The 22,862-nt window shown below is 38.7% G+C and overlaps 1 protein-coding gene across 5 annotated transcripts in view; it reads left to right on the top strand.

Annotated features, from left to right (window-relative positions):
- WAPL (WAPL cohesin release factor) overlaps window positions 1-22,862 on the top strand; it is a 133,909-nt gene that overhangs the window by 98,239 nt on the left and 12,808 nt on the right. For 4 of the 5 annotated variants that reach the window (XM_065843909.2, XM_065843908.2, XM_071811722.1 and 1 more), the window contains 5 exons: window positions 7,311-7,406; window positions 10,630-10,782; window positions 11,031-11,167; window positions 13,183-13,294; window positions 18,499-18,726. In XM_065843909.2, the coding sequence (XP_065699981.1) occupies window positions 7,311-7,406; window positions 10,630-10,782; window positions 11,031-11,167; window positions 13,183-13,294; window positions 18,499-18,726 (726 nt within the window). The remainder of the gene's footprint in view (window positions 1-7,310; window positions 7,407-10,629; window positions 10,783-11,030; window positions 11,168-13,182; window positions 13,295-18,498; window positions 18,727-22,862) is intronic. The other variant, XM_071811723.1, reaches the window with a different exon arrangement.

The following is a 22,862-nucleotide window of genomic DNA, read 5'->3' as shown; positions in this document are numbered from 1 at the left end:
ACCAATTATAAAGTGTATGTGTATTTTAAGCAACTTTTGTATTGCTGGAATAAAAATGAATTAAAAAGATATAAAAGATGACAAAAGGTAAGAATAAATCCATTTCTTTCATGGTTGATTTGTTATAAATCAAAGCTTCATCCTGATATGATTATTTCACTTCACCTTTGCGAAACCAGATTCTTTGGTGAGCATATTTATTTAATACTGGCTTCCTAGTGCTTACCAGTTAGAGACTTTTTTTCTTCTATTATTAATGTAAATAGACGAAAATGAAATCTTAGTTTTTAAGTTACTGTGGTAAACAGGATACTCATCAGGTCTGGCATGTTTTTAGATCAGTCACCTAATTTGAAGAGTGAAGTAACCCCTGTAATTTTACTGAATTGAGTTGGGGCATAACACCTTGAAGCCATCTCAGAGGGAAAGCGAATGCGGAGAGTTGGTCTGTTAACTTCAAGATAAACGTTCAGCGATCCAAATTATTTCCTTTCCAGTCCTTCATACTAAACCATGGTGGAGCAGAGTGTGTTCTGGTAGATGCCAAGATCCTTCGACCCAGCAGAACTGCTTCCTCAGCTGTCCTCCCCATGGAACTGTGGGTAGAAGTGTTGTAGCAACGTTATTGGAGGTGCATTTCTGCTCCTATGCAGTAAAGATGTTATCTGTTGATACACAGCTTTGTTGTGAGAAAGGTAGAGATGCAAAGTGCAGTGAAGGTAACAGGCTGAGTCCTCATAAAGGCAAGAGGAACAGATAAAAATAAGCATGGAAAGCCTTGTGTGCTTATGCTTTTCAGGAAGCAGAGAAATCAAGTTGAATGGAGAATGTTTAGCACTGCGGTGAAACTTTGTGTTTCATACTTATAGCTCCTACTGGTATTAACTCTTAGGCAAGAAGCAAAGATGCATTAAAACATTTTTGAAAACAGATTCTCTCTTCGATCTTTGCATTTCCCTCCCCACTGTGCCCCCCATATCAGTTACATAGTTCCTGGTAATTCATCCAGTGTTTCAGTAATTAAGCAACGTAGGATAACTGCATAGAATAAACATTACATTGCACAAGGTCTCAGTCCTGTAGAAAGTTCCAAAACAAATGCTCTAAGAGATTGAAATATACCAGTTTCATTTAACAGTGGGAGCTTAATTTATATGCAGATGAATAAGCAGAATGGTCTTCACAGCTCCCATGTACCGTAGGAGCGCGGTTGGCTCGCTCAGCTCTGTCTGTGGCTCTACATGTATTAGATAATAGTGCGATGCAGCGTGAGTACATCTTGAGAATGAAACAGGTGGTGTTGAGGATTCCATGTCCCCATTATACACATCTAGAAGTTTCAACTTTGAGTTAGCTTTATTCCGATCTGCTTTACGGAGTGCCCAGGAACAGGGCTCTCTGGAAGAGCATCTTCAAGTTTGGTTTCATCAGAAAGGAATCAGGTAAGCATACGTGGAGACTCGGTGATGCAAACCAGTGTCATAACTGAGGACATCCAGGAGATCTATTTGAAAAATGTGTTATTGATCCAAATGGAAACGCTTATGTGTGTGTGCCTGCATGCACAGGCACCCCAGCCATATGACCTCGAGACTTCAATTGCTGTTGCAATTTTGTAAGGTGTTCCTGTTAGTAGATTGGTACACTTTGAGTAGATTAGGAATTAGGGGGTGTGGGACAGGGAGGAGGGCTGTGTCTCTGCCTCTATGTAGCAACAAAGAGGGCAGGAATTTTGTCTTTACAGTTTTTACAAGGATGTGTTTGTGCCAGTGCAGTTACTTTGCAGGCAGATGCAGGTTTTTCTCTTGGTCGAAGTGACACGTTTCCAGTATTGTAATGGTATGTCTAAACTATTGTACCCTGTCCCTTTTAATCACACTTAACACGGGTCTCAGGCCAAATTAGTAACCACAACCATATGGCTTCTGCTTCTGAGCTGACCAGTTTTGAGTACACTCCGTGTGAGCAGCATCCAGAACACCATCAGCTATTTCTGGTAAAGGATGAGTCTCATGTTTAGCAAACTACCCTGTTTCCTCAAGTTCAATTTTCATGCTTCACTTGGGTGTTTGACCCAGCTTGTTCCACACTGTAGGCCTCTTTGTGAGCTTTAAGGAAGAAAAAACATTTTGCAGTTCTTCAGAAGTCTGATACTAGAAAAGCTTCAGCGATACTTTCCCCCCGCTCACTGTGTTGTTTGCTGCTGACTGTTCAGCTTTGTCTGACTAACACCATGTTGTTGTGTAGCTATGTGCATGCGTCATGTGTTTTGTGTAGTGTGTTCATACTATAGCAGCTCACAATTAAGTCATTCGTGGGACCCAGAGGTGATTTATTGGCACTAATCTGCCACTGTGATCCAAATAATGGAGATGCAGTTTACATTTTGAGCATGAAATAAATTACTTGGTCCTGGTTTGCTGCTGTTTTTTAACTGCTTTTGGAAACTGTTATCTTACCTGGACTACAAATAATCCTTGTGTGTGTGTATTATATACATATGATTCAGCCTGTGCTGATCTGCTATTCCATCTTCCTGTTTTGAAGCATAATTTCTTTTTCTTTGCTGTGAATGGATGTTCATTCCTTTCCCGTTTCAAAGTAAGCAGTCTATTATGAGTAGTTCTGTGCTGCATAATGTACTTGTGATCTTTTTCCTGTTCAAAGTGAAACATGCAGGGCAGAGAGGTACTCTTAATGATTATGAATTCTGAGTGGTAAATAATCATGTATTTTGGTTTATTGGGGTTTTTTGGAACTTGTAGTTTTGACGAGCATCTAGCCTACAGTCTTACTGAACACCTTTCAGATATAAATAATGCATGTATCTGGATATCTGTCAAAAATGTCTTGGAGTTTTCTTTTACGATTATTTCCTACCTTGGAAAGCATTCTTGCCTGCAAATAGATGCTGTCTTTCTTGTTTTGTTAGTATTTTCAGCAAAACTCATGTCCCTGGCTCTTATTTTCTGCTCTTATATCTGTGAATGGCAGGCAGCGCTGCATAAGTATGTGCAGAGTGCCGACTCTTGAAAAGTTCAGCTTTTGAGGCTTTCAGGGATGGGAGGTTAAACACGACCTGTGGTTTGTGCCATTTGGAGATGATCTTTTAAAATGGAAAGCTCTGTGCGTTCTGTAAAATCCCTGTTATTAGTTCTGGTTTTGCGTCTGAGTTCACCCTGCAGGACCACGTGCAGAGTCCCACAGTACAAGATGCTTCGTGCCCTCGCTGGAATATTTGTGCTCTTTCAGACATCTGTCTGTGTGTAAACAGCTGTCGCTTCTATACATACAGAAAAAGGAAAATCTGCTGCTATTCAGTAGAAGCTCTTACAGCCGATAAATAATGCAGAACTTAATTGCCTTAAGAACACAGAATTCAAAGGAGTGATGTACTTCTCCTTGCATCCATTCGAAGTTAATCTTGAGAGGAAGAATTCTTAAAGAAAAGTCTGCATGATCTGAATAATTGCAAGGTTGTCTTTAAGGGAAAGCAAGACAGTTTCTTAAATTACTGCTGCTTAAATATCAGTGTTGCTTCTTCAGGGAAGCTTGTTGCCACAGGCATTTGAGTCACCTTAACAAAAAAAAAAAAACCAAACACCAACCAAACAAAAAAAACCTACAAAACCAAAAAAAAACCCCTTTGCTTCTGTGATTAAGCCTTCTGAAGAGTCTTCGTTCAGTAGGATTGATTTGATCTTTGATACTTTCCCAGGCTTCAGTTCCATCACACAGTAATCTAAAGCAAGTCTACACGATGCTTACAGATTGATCAGCATTGATGCAGTTTCTTTGCAATTGTTTTGGAAATCCATCTTTGTTTGGTTAGTTGCAAGAGACAATGTGGAGGTTGCTCTGAGAGGTGGTTGAAAGGGATGGATGTATTTGTCATGTCCATGCCTGTGTGAGTTGTAAGAGAGGCTCCAAAGCCTCTGCATAATGTGTTAGTACTGATGAGAACTTGATTTTTGGAAAGCAGTGCTGGATTTTTGCAGGTGTATGTGGTGGTTGAGCTATGTGCAGTCAGTGTGAGGCAGGACACTGGAGCAGATGGCAGGGGTGCTGGGCAACAGTGTCCACCGTCTAATGAAATATTACTGGGAAGGCATGGAATCACAGCCAAAATTACTTTGATCTGAAAGTGGAAGATAGTACAAGGGGTAGTGGCTAAAACTAACCCTCCATAAATATTGGAAGTTTAAAATAATTACCATTTTCAGATACAGTTTCAGTTCTGTTAAAAGTGAACTATTAAATGAAGATGTCCTAATTTCTCAGAACAGGCTTTTATTGGTGGCATTACTTGATTTCTTACATAAAATGTGGCTCTCTTCTGTATTGCATTGGTAGTGCCTAAGCAAGCTGTGAAGTGCCTTGTCACAGAACACTTTAGGATAACTTAGCTTTCGATTTGCTAAGAGATAAGGAAAACCAGAGAAGAAAAGTCCATTTTTGACTGTTAAATAAAAAGGATGCCATCTTTGACTCAGGAAGCCTCTGAGCCCTGAGTATGTAGAAGGGATTATCCTTATCTCTTTGCCCTGTTGAACTCTTCCCTGGCCATCAGCTGTTGCTTTCTGCTGAAGAAAACACACTAATGCTGTGTAGACCTTTGGTTATGCTGACGCAGCTGTTTGTGTACTTCATTCTCATTCCATATTGAAGCACTGAAGTCGGTCTGTCACCTGTGCTTCCTTGCTGTACGCATGTGTGTGCAACAGAGGCACTGCATTTTGAAAAGCCGAGGCTGCAGACATGCGTTGCCTGGTCAGCAAGGGCTCGTTCCAGCTGCAGCTTCACTGAGATGAGCTTGAATGGCAGCGTGACTGCTCCCCTTTGCCTGACAAGGGCTGTGTCTGGGTCATCGGGGAGCACAAGGCCTGGAAAAAAAGGGACGTGCAGGCAGGGCACAGACAGAAGAGGCTTTATGTACCCGGAGCAGTGAATATGGTGAGCTCCTCCCTTGAACTTTATACAAATGAGGGTCCTGCAGCAGCAGCAGAGCCCCCGTTGTTCCTGCATCGAGCTCAGAGAGTGGTGCAAATCTGGGATCCTGTTGTGTGGCTGCATCTCCCCACTGGGAGCACAGAGCCTGACACTGCTGCTGCAGAGACTCAGAATGCTGCTGGGCAGCATGTAGCTCCCGGGCAAGAAACTGTGGAACATGACTATATTAGCATCCTTTAAGCAGGGATAGAGTGCTATTTGAGACTACAACTGTGATTTGGGACTATTAATAGAGAATATCCTATGTTAATAGGACTTCTGGCAGCTGTAATGCTGCTGTCAGAGTTGTAGTCCTTAAGCTTCCCTGCAAGGTTAAGAAGAATTATGCATCAGCTGAAACTGATATGAAATATCTGCTGTACTTTCATGCTGGTTACTTGATAGTGTGTTATTTCCTTGAATTTTCCTCTATACCAGGATACAGCACCAAGGAATTTATTCCCTCTTTTCCCAATCCCATGTACGTACTTAGATAACTTGTGGAACAGCTGTAATTCATGGAAGGAAAAAAAAAAAGGAGCATCTAGAAAATATTCAGTGGTTGTTTTCCCCTGTAGTCGTCTGTGAAACATTGTATCTTTTGTGATTAAAAAGCATCTTTGTTACTAAATTGTTATTCTTTTGTTCATGGAAAGACTGAATTATATTCTGGGAAATAATTTGCTGTTTAGAAATATGTAGCAGAAAAGAGAGTTAACCTTTTAACCTTTTTTTCAGCAGTTAACTTTTTTCAAGTAAGGATCTATATGACATCATCTTCCTATTTGTGGACAGAGATGTCCTCTTGTAACAGCAGCATGAACTTGAAACTGGTTTCTGAGTTTAACTTTTGAGCTTGGTGAGATTGTCAGGAAATTGGGCAAATTAGTGCTGCTGTTACCTGGGAAAGTTAAAAATTGAAGTTATCAAAAGCCTTATTTTGGTATTGCTACGTGTGGCCATGATGGCTACATGTGGCTGCTGAAGGGCTTTGTATATCTGTCACCTGAAAATGCATTGTTAAGAGCTTCCTTGGAAGCAGATAAAACTGTTGTGGCGATCGCCATTGTATACGTGTTGCTGAATGGTACATGAGCACTGCTTTAAAAAAAAAAAATCCAGCTAAGTTTCTTATGGGCACATCAGAACTCCCTGTGGGAGGGAAAGAGGATTTTCTCTTGTCTGGAAACTAAAATGATTTAGTGTCTGGCAGGTTATTCTGGGCTCCGGAAGCTCGTAGCTGAGATCTTGAGTCTGCTAATATTCTTTGAAATTTTGTTAGTCAGGGCTTTCTCTTCTAAAGAATGATGGGATGCAAAATAATAGAGTTTTAACAGTAATATAGAAACTCTTGACTTAAAAAATCTACTTTTTGGCTTTTGATGTGCCAAAACTCTGTTATACTTCATAGAAAGGCATTCAGTCCGTAGCTGGCACTGCAGGGTTTGTTACACATAGCCCCTCTGTAGGCTGTACATGAGCCAGTAGCTGGTTTAAATACTTGATGCATTATATTTTGACAGAAAATTGTTTACACGCCCAAATTCTATTTTAAAAATATTTTTCTCATGTTTAAAATATTATGTAAGCGCATGTGAGGAGGTACGTAGTTATACAGTTTACACAGTGTATGGCATGTTGGGAAATTGTGAAAATTGTAATGGTGTATTAGTCTGGAATATTACTGTGCTGTTAGATTGGTAAAATCAGATGGTAGAAATATAATTCTGTCTTTGCTTCTTCAAACAATTCTATTGTATCTCCCAAAAATTCAAGGACAGTGAATTTTGATGCATTTTGATTTGCCTTGACATATTTTCACACAAGAAGAAGAAAAAAGGTTTCTTAATTTATTAATATGGATTAAAGCATTTCATTTGAGTGTTTTCTATTCCTCCAAGCATCAAAGTCTGTATCAGTTCTGCATTATGATTCTAAGCTAGTCATATTTTCTACTGACGTGGTGTTTGCTAACATTGTTTCCCCATAGCTGTCGTATTTTGTCTACAGGAAGGTTGCAGACCTTTTGTCTTCGAATAAATTTAAGAAGTAGAAAAACTGAAAAATTCTTGAAATACATTCACATCATATCTTTTGCCATTAGAATGGGTCTGTATGTCTTTAAAATTATCAGATGTTTCAAAGTCTTTCAGGCTTTCTGATGTGTACAATATCGAGAAGTTGTATTGTTAGGAATATGGAAGGGGGGAAAACGAAGCTTGTTTTACTTATTTGGCTACATTATTGCTGCAGTATTTTTGAAGTATATAGTCACTTCTGGTAGATTTGCTCAAAAAAATAACTTTTAATTTTGTCTTTAGTCTCCCACAAAAGCTGTATATAATGCTAGACACTGGAACCAGCCAGAATCAGAGGCTCTGCCAGCACCACCGGTTTTGAAAACTCCCAGTGTCCCAGTAAGTAGACTGTTGTGCTGCTTTGTTGGGTATTTTTGGTGGTGTTGTTTTTTGGTGGGTTTTTTTTTTTTTTTTTTTCCAAGTCTAGTAAGTCTCCTTTGAATATTCACTGATACTTTTTGAAATGCAAGTTCTTGATATCTGGTAATGTCACAGTGATTTAGAATGAAGTCCACTTCATGATGTGAGCCATCCTTTTGATAGGAAAGAAATTCTCACTGGAAATACTCTAGAATTGGATCTTCCATATAACTTCAATATACAGAAACAGAAAAATACTTCAGTCAAGTTGTGTTCCCCCATCTGCAGAAGTTAAGCTTTCTAATAATGGACTCCATGTTGTCTGCTGTGAGAACCCCTGAGATCAATTAGCTCATACCCGTAGAAAACAGCAAGTTGCAGGTCAAAGAGGAAAAACTTTAAAAGACATATTTATTTTTCCTTTCTAATGGAGTAAACTATTGTGAATTGCTGACTTGATTCTTTACACACTATGAAAGAAACAGAATTTTCTGTATACGGCCAGAAATGCTAATACAAACATATCAGCTACAAGCTTGCCTGCAAAAAAGTAGACTGGGGTGAAAACAGTTCTTAAAGTAACTTGTTTGTTAAAAAACCCATAATTTTTCTGAAGCTTAAGGTAATTGGGTTTTAACTCTTTTGAGACCCTGAGAATCCAGGGTCATGGACTTATATGTGTGTAGAAGTTGTTACTGATGATGCTAAGAGAGCATTGTACTTTGTCAGTAAACTTCACTTCATTTGGTGCCTTGCTTACAGTAGTTGCATGAGAACAGAAAATCAGAAAGTAGATATTTTTGCAGCAATAAGTCTTCAGCTTTTATTGTTGTCATTGTTACCAGTTTTAGGTTTGGTGGGGTTTGTTTTGTTTTGTTGTTGTTTTTAATTCCACCTGTGTGTGTGGTGTTCTGATACTGGCTCCTTTTTGATTTTATGGTTGGTTTTGGCTGCATCCTCACAGTATTCTGAAGAGCCTTCCTTCGGTTCCTTCGGTGTTAACTACACTGCCAGGAAAATGCACGACTCATTTCAAAATAACCATTACCTCTAGTGTTTGAGGAGACAGCCAAAAATTCAGTCCTGAATTTCTCCTAAACGCATTTCTCAATTTAAATTATGTGCATTTGAACTGAAGCTTTTGTTGCTCACTGAATCTTCGTGTTGATACTGATTTTTGTGAAGTACTCTTGATAGCGAACTTAAAGGCAGATTTGCCTGAGTCTTCTCAGGCAGACTTTGAATAAATCCTCTTCAGGCTGGGAAAATGTCTGGATCATTCATATTCAGACAAGCCATGTTGTGTGCTGTCAGACCTCCACTTTGTAACTGGAACCACCAACATTAATTGAGGAATATGGCAGAGGTTTGGCTGAACAAACCAGTTAGGGCAATTTGTCTGTATCTGCTCCTCATGTTATGATGTACATCTGAAGTTGCTTCAGTCACTTCTTCTTAACCTTGATTTACATGTGCATAATTAAGATTTAAGAGTTACAAGATAAATAAGCCTTGATCCAAACGTTCACCAGTAATCCCTGTGCAGATGATTCTGCCTCTTTAATTTCTGTAGAACTTTCATATCTGCAAATCTGGGTAAATTTGTCTTGGATCTGTGGTGAGAAGCCCAGAGCAGGCAAGCTGCTTATGCCAAGTTTCTTATGGCCTCTCCAAGCTCCCTTGGAATGTGCTTTGAAGGGGAAACCATTAACCAAGACTTGGATGAGAAACTTCAGCAGATCTCCTGCGTTCACAGGCTGATAAGATCAGAGTTCTCCAGTACGTGCTCTAAAGCAGCTTTTCAGGATGGTTTATTAGCATGTTGCTACTGGAGCCTACGTGAACAAATACTGAGGTGCTGCACAGTGATAGAGGCAGCATGTAAAGAATAATCCGATAATATAACAGGTTGTTTTGGCTTATATTTTCATTTTGGCTGTTCATGTACAATACATAAGAAGTTTTTCTCTCAGAATATCCCCTGGATTGAGTAGCAGTTAATGCATCCTTTATGCCTGCATGTTAATTTAGTTTTTTTCAGTCACACTTCAAAAAATTCTCTTTTTTTAATGCACGGAAGCAAAGTACATTTTTACTTAGAGACTGAGGGTGAGTAAATGACCACTGGTGTTGGCACTTGTACTTTCAGAATTTGACAGTTGGAGGTCTTTTTCCTGTGTGCCTTGTTTTCTGTCATTTGTCTTCACATTTGATTTTGTGCCAAAGAAGTAATCTGAAGAGAAGCTGACACCTAAGATTATAGTAGCCTCAAACTAGCACAGAGGAGTAGGTAGAGGAAAAACCTGTAATACTTGTCTGAGATGGCTGGAAACTTGTCAGTAGTTTTTCTAGACTTAATATTAAGTTCTCCACTACCTGTTGTAGGTTCAAAATAGATTGTGCTGAATTTTGTGCTATAACATGTCATTCCTAAAATACTAACAACGCAAATATGAATACGGCCACTGTACGGAGAGTACCATGAATTTACAAGAGCCTACTCCACCTGATGGAGGCGTGCACCGTGCCCCTCTCCTTTTTGGTGATATAAAGCCTATATTGGTAGTCTTCTACCTAGAGGCAAAATACAGTTTGGAGTATGAGGTTGGCGAGGGTGGCTTTCTTGTAGCTACACCCTGAGTACCGTAGCACGGTAGCCTCCAGTATTAAAGATGAGAACAGCAAGCACAGAGTTTTTCAGTCCAGGCTGCGCTGGGGCAGCGATTGCTCAGCACTGCGATTGCGCCCTGCCCCGTGCACTTCACACTGATTCAGCAGAGCAACCGCCTTGGCCAGTCCTGGGAGCTCCAGTGTAAGGGGGTGAGATACTTGTGTCAACAAGTACTAGTTTTTGAACACTGAACTCGGTTGGTTTATTTACCCTGAAGCTTAAGGAACTAGTGTAAATGACTTTTTTTTTTTTTCTTATTTTAGTTTCAAAATTCCGCTGGAGCTTTCCTGACTACTGAGAACTGTTTTTTGTATTTAAAAATGCATATTATTTCTGACATCTTAATTTATTTTTTTTAAAGATTAGGTACATTATCACACAGCTTAGGTACATCTTTGTAGTGTAAGGCAAGGACTAAGGAGTCCCAAAATGTGAGTTTGACAATTGCACACCTGTACTGTTTCCTGATGTATTTAGTGTATGTTTACATGCTCAAAACATCTGCCCATTTTAGCACTTTCTTATTAATAGGTAAGGCTATCTTCAAAGGAGGCAATTCATAAAGATGATGGAGTTTTTAAGGCTCCTGCACCACCTCCCAAGGTGATAAAAACTGTGACAATACCTACTCAGCCCTATCAAGAGATAGTAACTGCATTGAAATGTAGGAAAGAAGACAAAGAAGTAAGTATTCTTAACAAATTTTTAAAATAGAGTTATTGGTAATCCTAAGTATTGAAGGAACAGTGTCAAAATGAAATTTGGCTTGCCTGTTTTTAATCTGTTTTTATATCTAAAAAATTGAATGGCCTTCATTAACTTCTTAATGTCTCCTTGCACTCAAAACTGAAGAGATTTTAAACTGTACTTGTTTAAGGTTATAATCAAGCCCAAGAGCAACTTACCTAGGTCAAAATATTTGTCTCTTCCAGTTATACACTGTTGTTCAGCATGTAAAGCACTTCAATGATGTAGTGGAATTTGGTGAAAATCAAGAGTTCACAGATGATATTGAGTACTTGCTAAGTGGATTGAAGAGCAATCAGCCCCTAAACACACGTTGCCTTAGGTAAGATATCTTCATATAAAACACTGAACTTCTATTTCAAAGAGATACTGAATTAAATATTCATCAGTGAAGTGACTGCGCTTTAAAATGTTGAGTCGTTACCTGTCACTTTTGCTATAAAGAATAAAATTTGAAAATAATCAAGATGCTATATTGTGAAAAATTAAAAGTAGTATGACTAGGAAGATGAAATAGAAAATTGTGCAGTCAGAGACATCTTCAACACACTTGTTTACCTTGCTATAAATAAATAAAATAAAAACCTTTCTGTTACTTTTCTTTGTTGAGCGCAATCTTATGTGCAATGTCTGATCTGTTTTTTTAATGCAAAATTTTATTCTAAAATAAAATCTTTAGTACTGGACAGTTTGGTTATAATCTAGAACTAATGTAATATTGAGATACTGTTTAGCTCCAACAGCCTGTTCTTTCTCTTCTGTTGAGAAACAACACAGCTAGCATCCACTAGAAATATTGTGGCCTCAGTATTAATCGGAAGCTTCCCTAACTTGTCTTGAGCTACTCAATGCACTCCTAGTATTAAAGTTACACATTATTGCAAAGTTAGTATAAAAAAGAAGTGTTAGTCTTGCTTTGAAACAGTTTGGCTTAATATTAGTGTCCATTCCCTGGACATAAAGGTAATTGGAATAATGTTCTGTAACCACATAATTTTTTTTTATACTTGTAAATTTTCCTCTCTGTTTAGCAAAACTAAAATGGTAGAGAAGGAAAAACTTGAATCCCCAGAGACAGGTGATGAAGACACTTTACTTGAGATTTGACTGTGGATGAGAAAAAGCTTTATATGCTTTCAAGAAAGCTATTTTAAAACTTTATTCTTCCTGTTGCTCAAAAACTAGAATGGATGTTGTTGCTGAAGTATAAACACAAGGAATTTATTATCCAGTTTGTGTGTACATTATAAGAATAAATTAATACCATAATGACAATTTAGGAGTGTTACCCAAGTTGAGTGCGCTTAATTTGCTCGTATAGGCAAACTTCCTAAGATCTTAAAGACTTTTTTTACTTTCCAAATTTATATCATGGAATGTAAGTTGTATAAACACCATAAACATTTTTTCTTTCAGTTAACAAATTAAAAGAAAAGTATTTTTCCAAAGGAAATCAGTGTGTAAGGATAGGAATAGCCGTAAAAGAATCAGAAACTGGTAGGTAAGCTCTGACTGGCGCTGTTGTGACTGGAGAGAGAAAGACCACTTGTTCTTTAAAGGCCATACCTGATGGATCCTTTATGATACGATTCCTCAGTAGTCATGGAAGTCTTGACTGCAGACTCCCTTATTACTCCACATTTAAAAGCAATGTATTTTTAATAGTCTCTGTGTTGTACTGTGCTTGAAATGGCAGGCAGCTTGCTTGTAGAACTAGGGGAAGACTTCCATTTTTAAACCAGAACTGGTATGCTGATTGCTGATGAGACTAATATATTTCTCAGATTTTTCTCCCGAAATCTCTAGTGTATCCATCAACCAGAAGTGTGGCAATAAATATTGAAAAATATTTGGGGTTTTTTGGTAAAAGTATTGTCAGGCATAAGCAGGAGTAATCAGTCAATTAGATAGATAACTTAGTTAACAATAGAAGCTCACATTTATATTTTCTAATAATGCCTTGATCCATAATAAGCTCTCCCGTGCCTCTAAATCAGAGCTTCATGCCTAATCCGTGAACATTTTACTTTCAATTTAACTATTTGGAATTATTTCAACTTTTGTTTGAAAGAAACAAGTTCAGGGTATCCTTTCAGATCCTGTTTTTAGCCAATCTTAAAGCAGAAATAGTTTGGTGCTGGTAAGCAACTGTTGAATAAATTACTGCTCTGTTCACCAGCTGCAAACTTGCCTTACACAAATTTTAGAAGAAACATCCCGATAGAGTGTGTCAGGGTCTGCGGTACATGGTCAGTCACATTTCGTAGACTTGTTGAACTGCCTTGTTTGTAACTGTGTTCACTTGAGTTGTTCTAATCCAGAATTAATTTTCTGTAGTGTAATCAGCTTGGCGACTAAGTGCGCCATGCCCAGCTTCCGAATGCACCTGAGAGCCCATGGGATGGTAGCCATGGTTTTCAAAACGCTGGATGATTCCCAACACCACCAGGTATGGAGACACCGGGTATTTCAGAAAAGTTTGATTGGACTTGTCTACTTGGTGTGGATTTTATTCACACGTAATTCAAGGTCAGGCATCCAGTACATGTGGGATCAGTGGCTCCGTTTGAGAAATCTGTTGTGAAGTGAAAAGTAAGAGCGCCTGTGTTCCAATGACAAATTCCACTTCCACTGTTATGTGCTTCTGGGTTTTGAAATTTTTTGAAAAAAAAACTTAAGCTTTTTAAAAAGACTGACTGTGCTTTGGATTGCTATTTTATATCTTCTCTTAAGCTGGTTTTTAACAGTTTTGCTGTTGCATTTATAATTTCCTTCAGATAAAACACATTTGAAAGGAAACCTTTGTCCTTATATTTAAAGTGGCTTTAAGTGTTCATCTCCAGACTTGCTTGTATGTGAATTCTGTAGCTGTTGTGGGGCATTTTTCATGTCCTGTGCTTATCTCTTTGAGCGGTGCTGCAATTTCAGTTGTAGGATGCCTTGAGTGTGTGCGGTGTTCTGTGATAAAACAAGGAAAAGTAAATTCTAACTACTTACGGTAACATGACCCAAGAGTTAAAAACTAGCAGTTTGAGTTTTCCTTCTTATCGACTTCACAAGTTCATTCAGCTGTGATAGAAAACGCTTCTTGCTGGTGATAGTATTTTACCAGCGGTTGGAAACTGCCTCTGTGGGGTATTTGTCCCTTGGGGTATTGTTACAAAAGCTGAACAGAGGAAATGTTACTTGAAGTGGGTAGTGGATATGTATATCCACTCAGGTTTATTACCTTTATTTAACAGATCTAGAAGAATGACATAAAATGCAGAAGGAAACTTTGCACCCACAGAAACAGACATTTAAGAGATTGTATTTGACATCTTATTGTGGGCGGGGGGAAAAGCTGTAGAGCTTTAAGTAACTCATTTAGAATAATAGCATATTTTCGATCTCCTTAAAAAATTAACAGTGGCTAACTGTAAAACGTAGGAACCAGGTTCAGTGCATTCATTGTGAGTTGTTAAAATAGTGCTAAGTGCTACTAGAAAGAAACAAAGTGCAGTCACGCTCGTTAGGACAGTTGCCACCTCTGAGTTGCAGGAGATCTGCAGAGGACAGTTCCAGTTCCCTGGATATCGTACGAGCAGGCTCGGTGTATTTTTGGCTGTCTTTTAACAGTTACCATTATTCCTTCATTTTCAAAAGAACTAGCACATATAGTTCAAAAGGAAGTTACATGCTATTATTAGTCTGCAGTAACAAAAAGCATTGATTATATTCACTGTTTTCAGTATACTTGATGAAATACTCCCTTTTGTCAGGAAAAAAGTGGTAGTTAATGTTTTAATATAGTTACAGTGCATTCTTAGTACAGGTTAATATAGTATTAGAAAATGACTGCTTTATCAGACTACTATTTAAAAATGCTTAAGTACATGCTCTAACTACTGACAGTATATGCTTCAACAGTGACCACCTCTGCAGAAGCTTGCTGCCTTTATATACTACCCTTGCATTCACTAATTATTTCACTAAAATTTCAACTTGTTCAAAATGCATCGAAATTTCTCCACTAAGTCTCAGTTCAAAGTAACTCAAGAATAATACATCACACTAGGCTTTGCTCGCATGGCTCAAATCCATGTTAATATTTTCTTTAAAGTATTCTGGAGATAGGAAAGCTGTCACAATGGCATCGCTAATGGAAACAAATACGAGTGTATGCCGCATTCACAGCACTGATACAGTGGAACAGACGGAGAAAACAGGGGACATTTACATATCCATAAGAACAGAAAATAGCAGTTGCAGAGGTATTTTTTTAACCACCAAGGAAAACAAAACAATTAGTTACCTTAATGAGCTATGCCCCAAAATATTTACATGAAAATTACTTTTCCCACTGAATTTTTCTTGTAGGTAGGCTTTTAAGCTACAGTTTCAGTTTTTGACTGACTTTGTCTCTTCAGTTATGCTCTAAAAGTTTTGGAGTATTATTAATTTTTAAAATAAAAATTGTAGTTTCATTGTAGCTGTCATTAGTTAAGCACAGAAATGTGGTCTTGTAATGTCTTCAGCATGTGAATAATTAAAAAAAAAAGTGCATTAAATGTAGTGCAGAACCCTAGAAAATAACCATCTGTTCCCACAAGCTGGAGTATAAATAGAACAAGCAGGGGAAGACAAGGATGAGAGTGGGTGTAAATGGTCTGCCGTTTCTCAAGTATATGTTCAACTAGGATGTTTTCCTCAATTCTGTAAAAGTATGGAGTGCAACTCCATAGTTAGATATTCCACAAAATTTCTGTCTAGAGCAAATTATATTTATTTTACTTTATTATCCTCTCGACATTTGGTTGAGAGCAGAACCTGTTTTAAGCATCTTGAGGAACAGAAAGGGGGAGCGAGGGGAAGCCCACTCGAGAAAACTGCTTCGCTGCCGCAGTCCGTATGGGTGGGATTGTGAGGGTTTGATTGGGCTCTTTGGTTGTTTGGTTTAGGTTTTTTTTAGGATATTGATCAAAAATGAGTTGTACTAAGAATTTTCCCTTCTCAACTTGGAATTCTGTGTATGGTAGGGCATGGGAGAGCTTTCAGACAACATGGGTGACTGTGTGTAACACTTACAGAAGATCAGAGCAAAATGTAGAGTTGTTGCATTCAAGATCAAACCCACTTGCTTATAGGGACCGAGAAAAATTAGTTTTAGAAAACCCAGATCACCAGCATGTAGCTGAAGCAGGTTTGTCCCATGTTACAAGCACCATTCATGTTTGAGGTCCTTACGTTTGCAACATCACTATTTTCCTGCTGCACATCAGCATTTGGAGGCTTATTGGCCCAATTGCCGTCTGTATATACGCTGCTGCAGGAACCCTGCTCTTGTTACACCTTCCTACTCCTCTTTGCTTTGCAGCCTGAAACTTTCCATGTCATGTTTTAATCTCCTGTTTGGGTCCCTTCTGATCACACTTAAGTATCTCAAAACCTGGGTGGAAGCTCTGAAGAGAAGTGTTGACAGAGCTTATGTGGCACGAGAACCTTCACTCTCTGCATAATAGTCAATTGGATTCTAAGAAGGGAGCCTGGGACAGGCCAGGGCTTGGTACTGAGGTGTCCAAAATGAGTGTGATTGCCCTTATCAGACTTTGGAGTATTAGTGAAGCGTTTCTGAGTAGTCATCTAAGAACAGTCTCTGACTTTTTGAAATGCCTAAAAATTGCCAGCCCAGATTATAAATTCAGCAGTTTACAGCTATTAAAAGGTGCACAGTTTCTAGTTGATAGAAACTCCTTTAGGGGCTTAAGTTGTTTGTTTGTTTTAGGTTTGTTTTGGTTTGTTTTGGTTTTTACCAGGGAGCTCACCTAGATAATGCTGATCACTAGAAAGTAGTTCTTCATAGATGTTGCTTTATTGGGTCCCACACTGGCTGAACAACCATTAGCAAAGTAAACTTGGTTTCTCTGGGATGCACGTGCTCCTGTGTCCTCTTGTAATAACTCCTGTTCTGAAGGAACAGAGTGTTCTTCTAGGAACCTGACATTTCTGAGTTTAAAACAGTAGCAAGTGAATCCAGAGTAAATAATTTCTGTAATTAAAATGATAAAATTGCAAGGTTTATTGGAGAAAGTTAATAGAAATTAAGTGAAAACTATGTACCCTGTCTGTGTAGACAAGCCACGTAGATTGTTTCCTGCCTTTTATCTGGTGGACCTGGAGCAGCGATATTCACAGCTAAGATTTTTAAATTATCATTACTTTTAACCAACCCTGTGGTTTGGTTGTGTTCATGAAAGGAGATGTAGATTTGGAAGCTCTTGCTTCCTTCGGTGTTCCAAATGTGCCTTCAGTTGTTAAAGTCTTTATTCACCTGCGGGTTTCCTTGTCTCAGACAGGAAGGAGTTTTAACATAGTGTTTAATAGACTGTCAGCTGCCTAATCCTGTTTTGGAAATGCTGATACTACTTAGTATGACCAGGTATGATTATTACTTGCTTCTAAAATAAACGGAAGCAGCTAATGATTGCATTGGTGGTTGGCTGAAATCTAAACAAGATGTTCATCTGTTATGACACAGAAATGCTGCTCTTTCCTGTTGGGCTTTACAACATGCACATCTCAGAACTAAACTTTTCTCAATTTTTAATTTATAAAGAAAAAAATGGAATAGATGCATGCAGCATGTTGACTCTTGAGGCTTGAAGTCAGTAAGACACACATACCTCTCCACATCCCCCCACCAGCTCTTTTTTCCTTCAGATACCTCTAAAGGTTTCTGAAAGTATTGTGTCCTGCACAACTCAGTTCTTGTGAACATTTCTCCTCCGTAGCATAACTGGGAGCTCACCTGGACAGATGGTTTCTTGGTGCAAGTGCTGTACTTCCCAGCATCTGATCTCTTCACTGTTATTTGTCCTTTCCTGACAGTCACCTTCTGCCTTTGCTTTTCTGGGTCCTCACAAAGATAAAGTTTAATTCCCCCTTGAAGAAAGATTCTTCGGGCAGTAAGAGGACCCTGTACACCAGTTCTGTGTAAGACAGGGATGGTCAAGATAATAACATGTTCTTGTTAAGGACTGATGGGGATGGAGCAGGGGAGAAACTGGTTTGTACTCTGCCAACTTCCAAAAGAGCAGAACTCCTCTGGAAATTAAATGTGCTTATGCTGGAAAGGTTTGGGTAAGCTATTGACTGACGGACCTGCTTGGCAGAATTGGAATGTATGTCACCAAGTGTGCTTTTTTTTTTTCCCCTCCACATGCGAACACTGTCCCCATGATCTCTGTATTTTCTGTTGCTGTCAGCAGCTTATCTCATCGAACCAGAATGTTCACCTACCTTGCCATGTACCTTGTGCTTTTTCACTTTGTTCCTCTGCCATCTGTCTCTTCTGTAATACCGTGTTACTGGCATTTCTGTTTCTTATTCTATCTGTAGCATCGAGTCCCTTTAAAATAGAAAACCCTGCTTTTCTACTAAGATTTTGTCAATGTATTAAGTGCTCTATGTTGCAGTTGTATTGGTTAGGAGAATGCATTAGTAATGTGCTAGAAAGAGTCTACGTACAACAGTAAATGCTCATGCAAATGCTGGTGTAGATTGGGATTTGTCAGGCTTTTTCTTTCATAAATCTTCAGCTTGTTTATTGAACTTTGTGAACGGTCTGCCTAACATGATTACTAAAAACCTTTTTCTTTCTTCTCTCAACCCAAGAACTTGTCCCTTTGTACAGCAGCTCTAATGTACATTCTGAGCAGAGATCGTTTGAACATGGATTTAGACAGAGCTAGTCTAGATCTGATGATACGGCTTTTGGAATTGGAACAAGATGCTTCTTCTGCCAAGCTGCTGAATGAAAAAGACATGAATAAAATTAAGGAAAAAATTCGGAGACTGTGTGAAACGGTTCACAACAAACATCTTGATCTTGAAAACATCACGGTGGGTATCATGCTTTTATCTGAAAGCCATGACAGTAGGGGAATGCTTAATAAAATGAAACTTGTAAGTATCATCCTTAATCTCATCTCTCCCAGCCAAGGAGTCATAATGTTTTGTGTACCTTCTGCATATATATGACTGCACTGTGAGTATTTTCTTCTTTGAATTTGAAATTTCCTTTCTTAAAGGCTGTTAGTAGGATCAAGTTTTCATGTTCTTCACCTGTCTGATTCACCATTCACTCCTGCTAAGGATAACTAGTTAAAGGTAGCAATTAAAAACAAGTAACACTTTAAATAGCCATGTGTATAAAGACCACGTTTAGATCATTTGACTCTGTTTCTTTGCCCAAATTTTATATATACTTTCACAAAGAACAAGGGTTCTTAAATGAGAATAAGAGTATTGTGTATTAAATTGAAAATATAGTGCAGGTTATCCCATTAAAAAAAAAATCCGTCCTACAGAAACTGATTTCTCTCAGCCCAAAGTGTGGTGGCAGATCTGTTGATTACCATAAATGTGGATTAATTTTTTCCTTCCTTTCTCAAACATACTTGTTTTTTCTGAATGTATCTTCAACTGCAACAGAGTGAACTGTTTTTGTATAAAAATAAATTTGGCCATGGTTTGATGCTAGCATCAAGCTAGCTTGAAAAATAAAGGGTAAGTTGCAAGTTGCTTTTTGAAAGAGTATATTTAAAGAATTGCTGACAGATTGACTAGATGAGTGGTCATAAATGGCAAAAATTAGTAATGTGTTTTTGCTTTCACTGTATTTCAGTATAACAGATGTTAGTATGATCCGAACTTTTAAACATCTTGTAATAGCCTTTTAATGTTTTAAAGGTTCTCATTAGCTTTTTGGCGTTTTTCACTTAATACTTACACCCAACAGGAGAAGCTTCTGATTTATTGTTTATGAAGTGAGCTTTTTAGAGCTTTATCTCTGCAAGTAGTGTTTCAATTCCTGCTAGTAATCTGCAGTGGTATTCTATTTTAGGTTAGATTAAGAGATGATGTGTCTCGTTGAGCTGGCATTTTATTTTGTAGTTTTTGTGACTATTTTGTCAGTTCAGGAAGGATTTGGTTTGGGTTTTTTTCCAGAATTCTAGCTATGGAACATATAGCTGAGTTGGTGTGAGATGTCATTATTATGTAGCAGTAGGAGCTGAATTTTGAGGGAGGAAGATGATATTGATGACATAATTCTTAACCTTGGTGATCAGTTGGTGGTGACAATGGAGAGTTGTTTCAGAGTTTCGGTTGTGGGCTTGTTTCCTACAGGCCTATGAGACCTGCAGGGGGCTGGGATTAATTTTCTGGCCTTGGAAATCTGCGAAGGAAGAGGGAGTTGGAGATTGTGTCATGGGAATTCAGAGAGTAAGCTGAAAGTGGAAAAAACAATCTGAAGATACCAACACAGAATGAAATTTGTTCTCTAGGTGATGATCAACTAGGAATCTGTATAATCAGTGTCTTATTTCAGTGCTGTTTTGGCGCTGAAGGCAGCTCACGTAGCTCACAGGCTGTCAGTGCCAGGATATCTTTGGCACTGGAATGTGTAAGACAGCTCCCTTTATTAAGCATGGAACAGCTGGTACAGGTTCCTCATGGCTAAAGCATCCAGCCACACAGACCACTGTCTCCTATTGGAGCTTTCTTTGTAGTTATGATCTGAGCTAGCATGATGCTTTTTCATGAACTGGAATTCTGGTTTTGTGTTTTTTTAAGCATGGGGTTTAAAGTGAGAGGATATATTAAAAGGGACTCTGTCTTGCAAGGAAGTTGCCCGTGAGTAAAGAGTATTGTCATCACAGGCCAGCAGTTTCAGCTGCTTTTTTTTTTTTCCTGAGGCCTCTCTATCTCTTAAAATTATGTCGAGCTGTTGTAAATGTGTTGAATGCTGTATACTCACAGATGGAAACTGGTTCCCTCCCAGCTGCACCATCTAGCAGCAGAGACTATATAGTGTTTAGAGAATATATGCAAGCCAAATGAGATGATTAGGTTCTCTTCCAATTTATGATAGTAGCAATGGTAAGTTGAGACAATAATGAACTTCATATTTAGAAGATAAAGTTGTTTTCACATAGATCTATCATGAGATATAACAAGTAATCTCTGTGTTGTACCAGATGACAGGCAGAAAATGCTAACAAAGATGCAAATCTTCCAGGGGCAAAGAAAAGATCTGTGCTTTTTCAGACCCAGACATGTCCCCCATGTGGGGGACTACGGTGGGTCCGTGGATTCCCTGACGCCCAGAAGTGAAAAGGAGTTTTCAGTTGGTTGAATTTGTTCTACATTTTTTTGCTGGCTTAGAAGGGGATAAAACCTGAAGAACTTTGCCTCCATCTTAGCAAATGGCACTTGCCTGTCAGTCAGCACAGCCCTCTGGCTGATGCTGCCTGCTGCCTCCTCTCTGTAGCAACAGAACGAAAACCTTTCAAAGTGACTTCTCTTCTCAGTCGGTGAAAGAGGTTATTCTGTTTTTTCACTCTTGGCATAAGGTTGAAAGCTTAAGAATTTTGAACCTTTGGTGTTACAATTTCATAGTAGTTGACATAAAAATTGGCTAGAATGGATTACTTTTCTCAAAATCAAAAGAGTTACAAGATTTCATTAATTTTATTTTTTAAAAAAGTAGTTTTACACCCAGTATTGTAAATGTCATTTTATATTTTCATGTCGTTTTTTGAAGTCTTATTGCCCTTTGGTAGAAAGCTAAGCACCGTATTTTAAATATTGTGTGGCCTTTGAGCTTTCATGGTGAAGGTTTTTAGGAAGCTAACTAAGTCTTTTGTAGCTGTTAAGATCTCTAAGGAGACTTTAAGCAGCTTCTATCAATCTGGTTTAGGTTAAGCATAATTTCAGACACCCATTTTACAGTATGTTCAAACTCAGTCTGTAAAAGTGACAGGAGTCATCTGAAGAGGATGGGAAAGCTTTGGAGAGCTTAGGGCTCTGTCAAGCTGCCATCTTCAGGTGTTCTCCCCTCCTCCCTCAAGATGCTTTCTCATTTGGTTGGCTTCAGAGGGGAAGTTCTCCATCCATTGCTTAAAATATCCTCATCTCCTTTAGCATTATGTTTTTTTTATCTTGCAGTTGTTAAAAGTGTGAGGTTTTGGATCTTGTATCTCCCAGTGGTGAGCTGAGAACACTCTGTAACCAAGTGTGCTTGGTTTCCGTCCTGTGGGAGGGCTGGTTGAGTGGCTCTTGGCAATTATGAGATTCCCGGGTGGTGAAGCAGTTGCAGGAGTAATTGCAGCTTTGTCTTCATTTCCTCAGTGATGGGCAATTGAGATGCTGCCAACTCCGGGAGGATGGACCTGTTGTAGATTTGCTGCTGTTGTGTTCTATTGTGTCCACCCCCCAACACTTTTATGACCCAAGGACCCTTCCATTTCCACTGGAGAAATGCTGTTCCAAGCTCTGTGCTTATCAGTGACAGTGTGCTGCGCAGCTTGCTCCTGAAAACCAGAAGTAACTAGGTTTGGGTGGTTACTCTTCTTTATGAAGACTAGTCTTCAGCTTTATTTTCCTCCTTGGAAGCCAATATATGGAAAACAAGGAAAGCAACCGAAGATGTTGGGGTGGCTCAGACAATTTATAATTTGGTTTTCCGAGACAAAGGGGTGTTCCCTCCAGCTTGGGGAGTTGTGCTGTTCCCAGGAGGTGCTGAGGTTTGAACTGGTGTCCTGGGACATGCTGCACAGCGCAGAATCAGTACAGCCCTTCTTGAAGCATCACAAATCAAATGTGTCAGGGAGGGAACACAACTCCAGAGTGGTTAAATTCAGTTTACTTTAATGAGATCTTATGGCTTTTTCTCTGACTTTTCATTGTTGTGTTTATGTACCATATATGAAATTGTTAAGCGTACAGTAGGCTGTATTTGCCTGTGCACTTTCCAGATGTTACAGAAGTCCATTCCAGTCACTTTTGTGAAGGTGTAAATTTATGTGTATATATGTTTTATTATCAACACTTGCCGTTTATGAGAAGCCTTTTGAAAAAGCAAGTTACAGTCATGAGTTAATAAATGTTAGTTTGGTTAAAAACATTACAGGGGATTAACTAAGATAATCACCTAAAATCTTGTCAACTTCCATTTGCAGGGAGTAAATTTATCT

This window comes from Patagioenas fasciata, chromosome 8 (assembly GCF_037038585.1).
Source record: "Patagioenas fasciata isolate bPatFas1 chromosome 8, bPatFas1.hap1, whole genome shotgun sequence".
NCBI lineage: Eukaryota > Metazoa > Chordata > Aves > Columbiformes > Columbidae > Patagioenas > Patagioenas fasciata.
The sequence above is the reverse complement of the archived record's forward strand: the minus strand, read 5'-3'. Positions and strand labels throughout refer to the sequence as shown.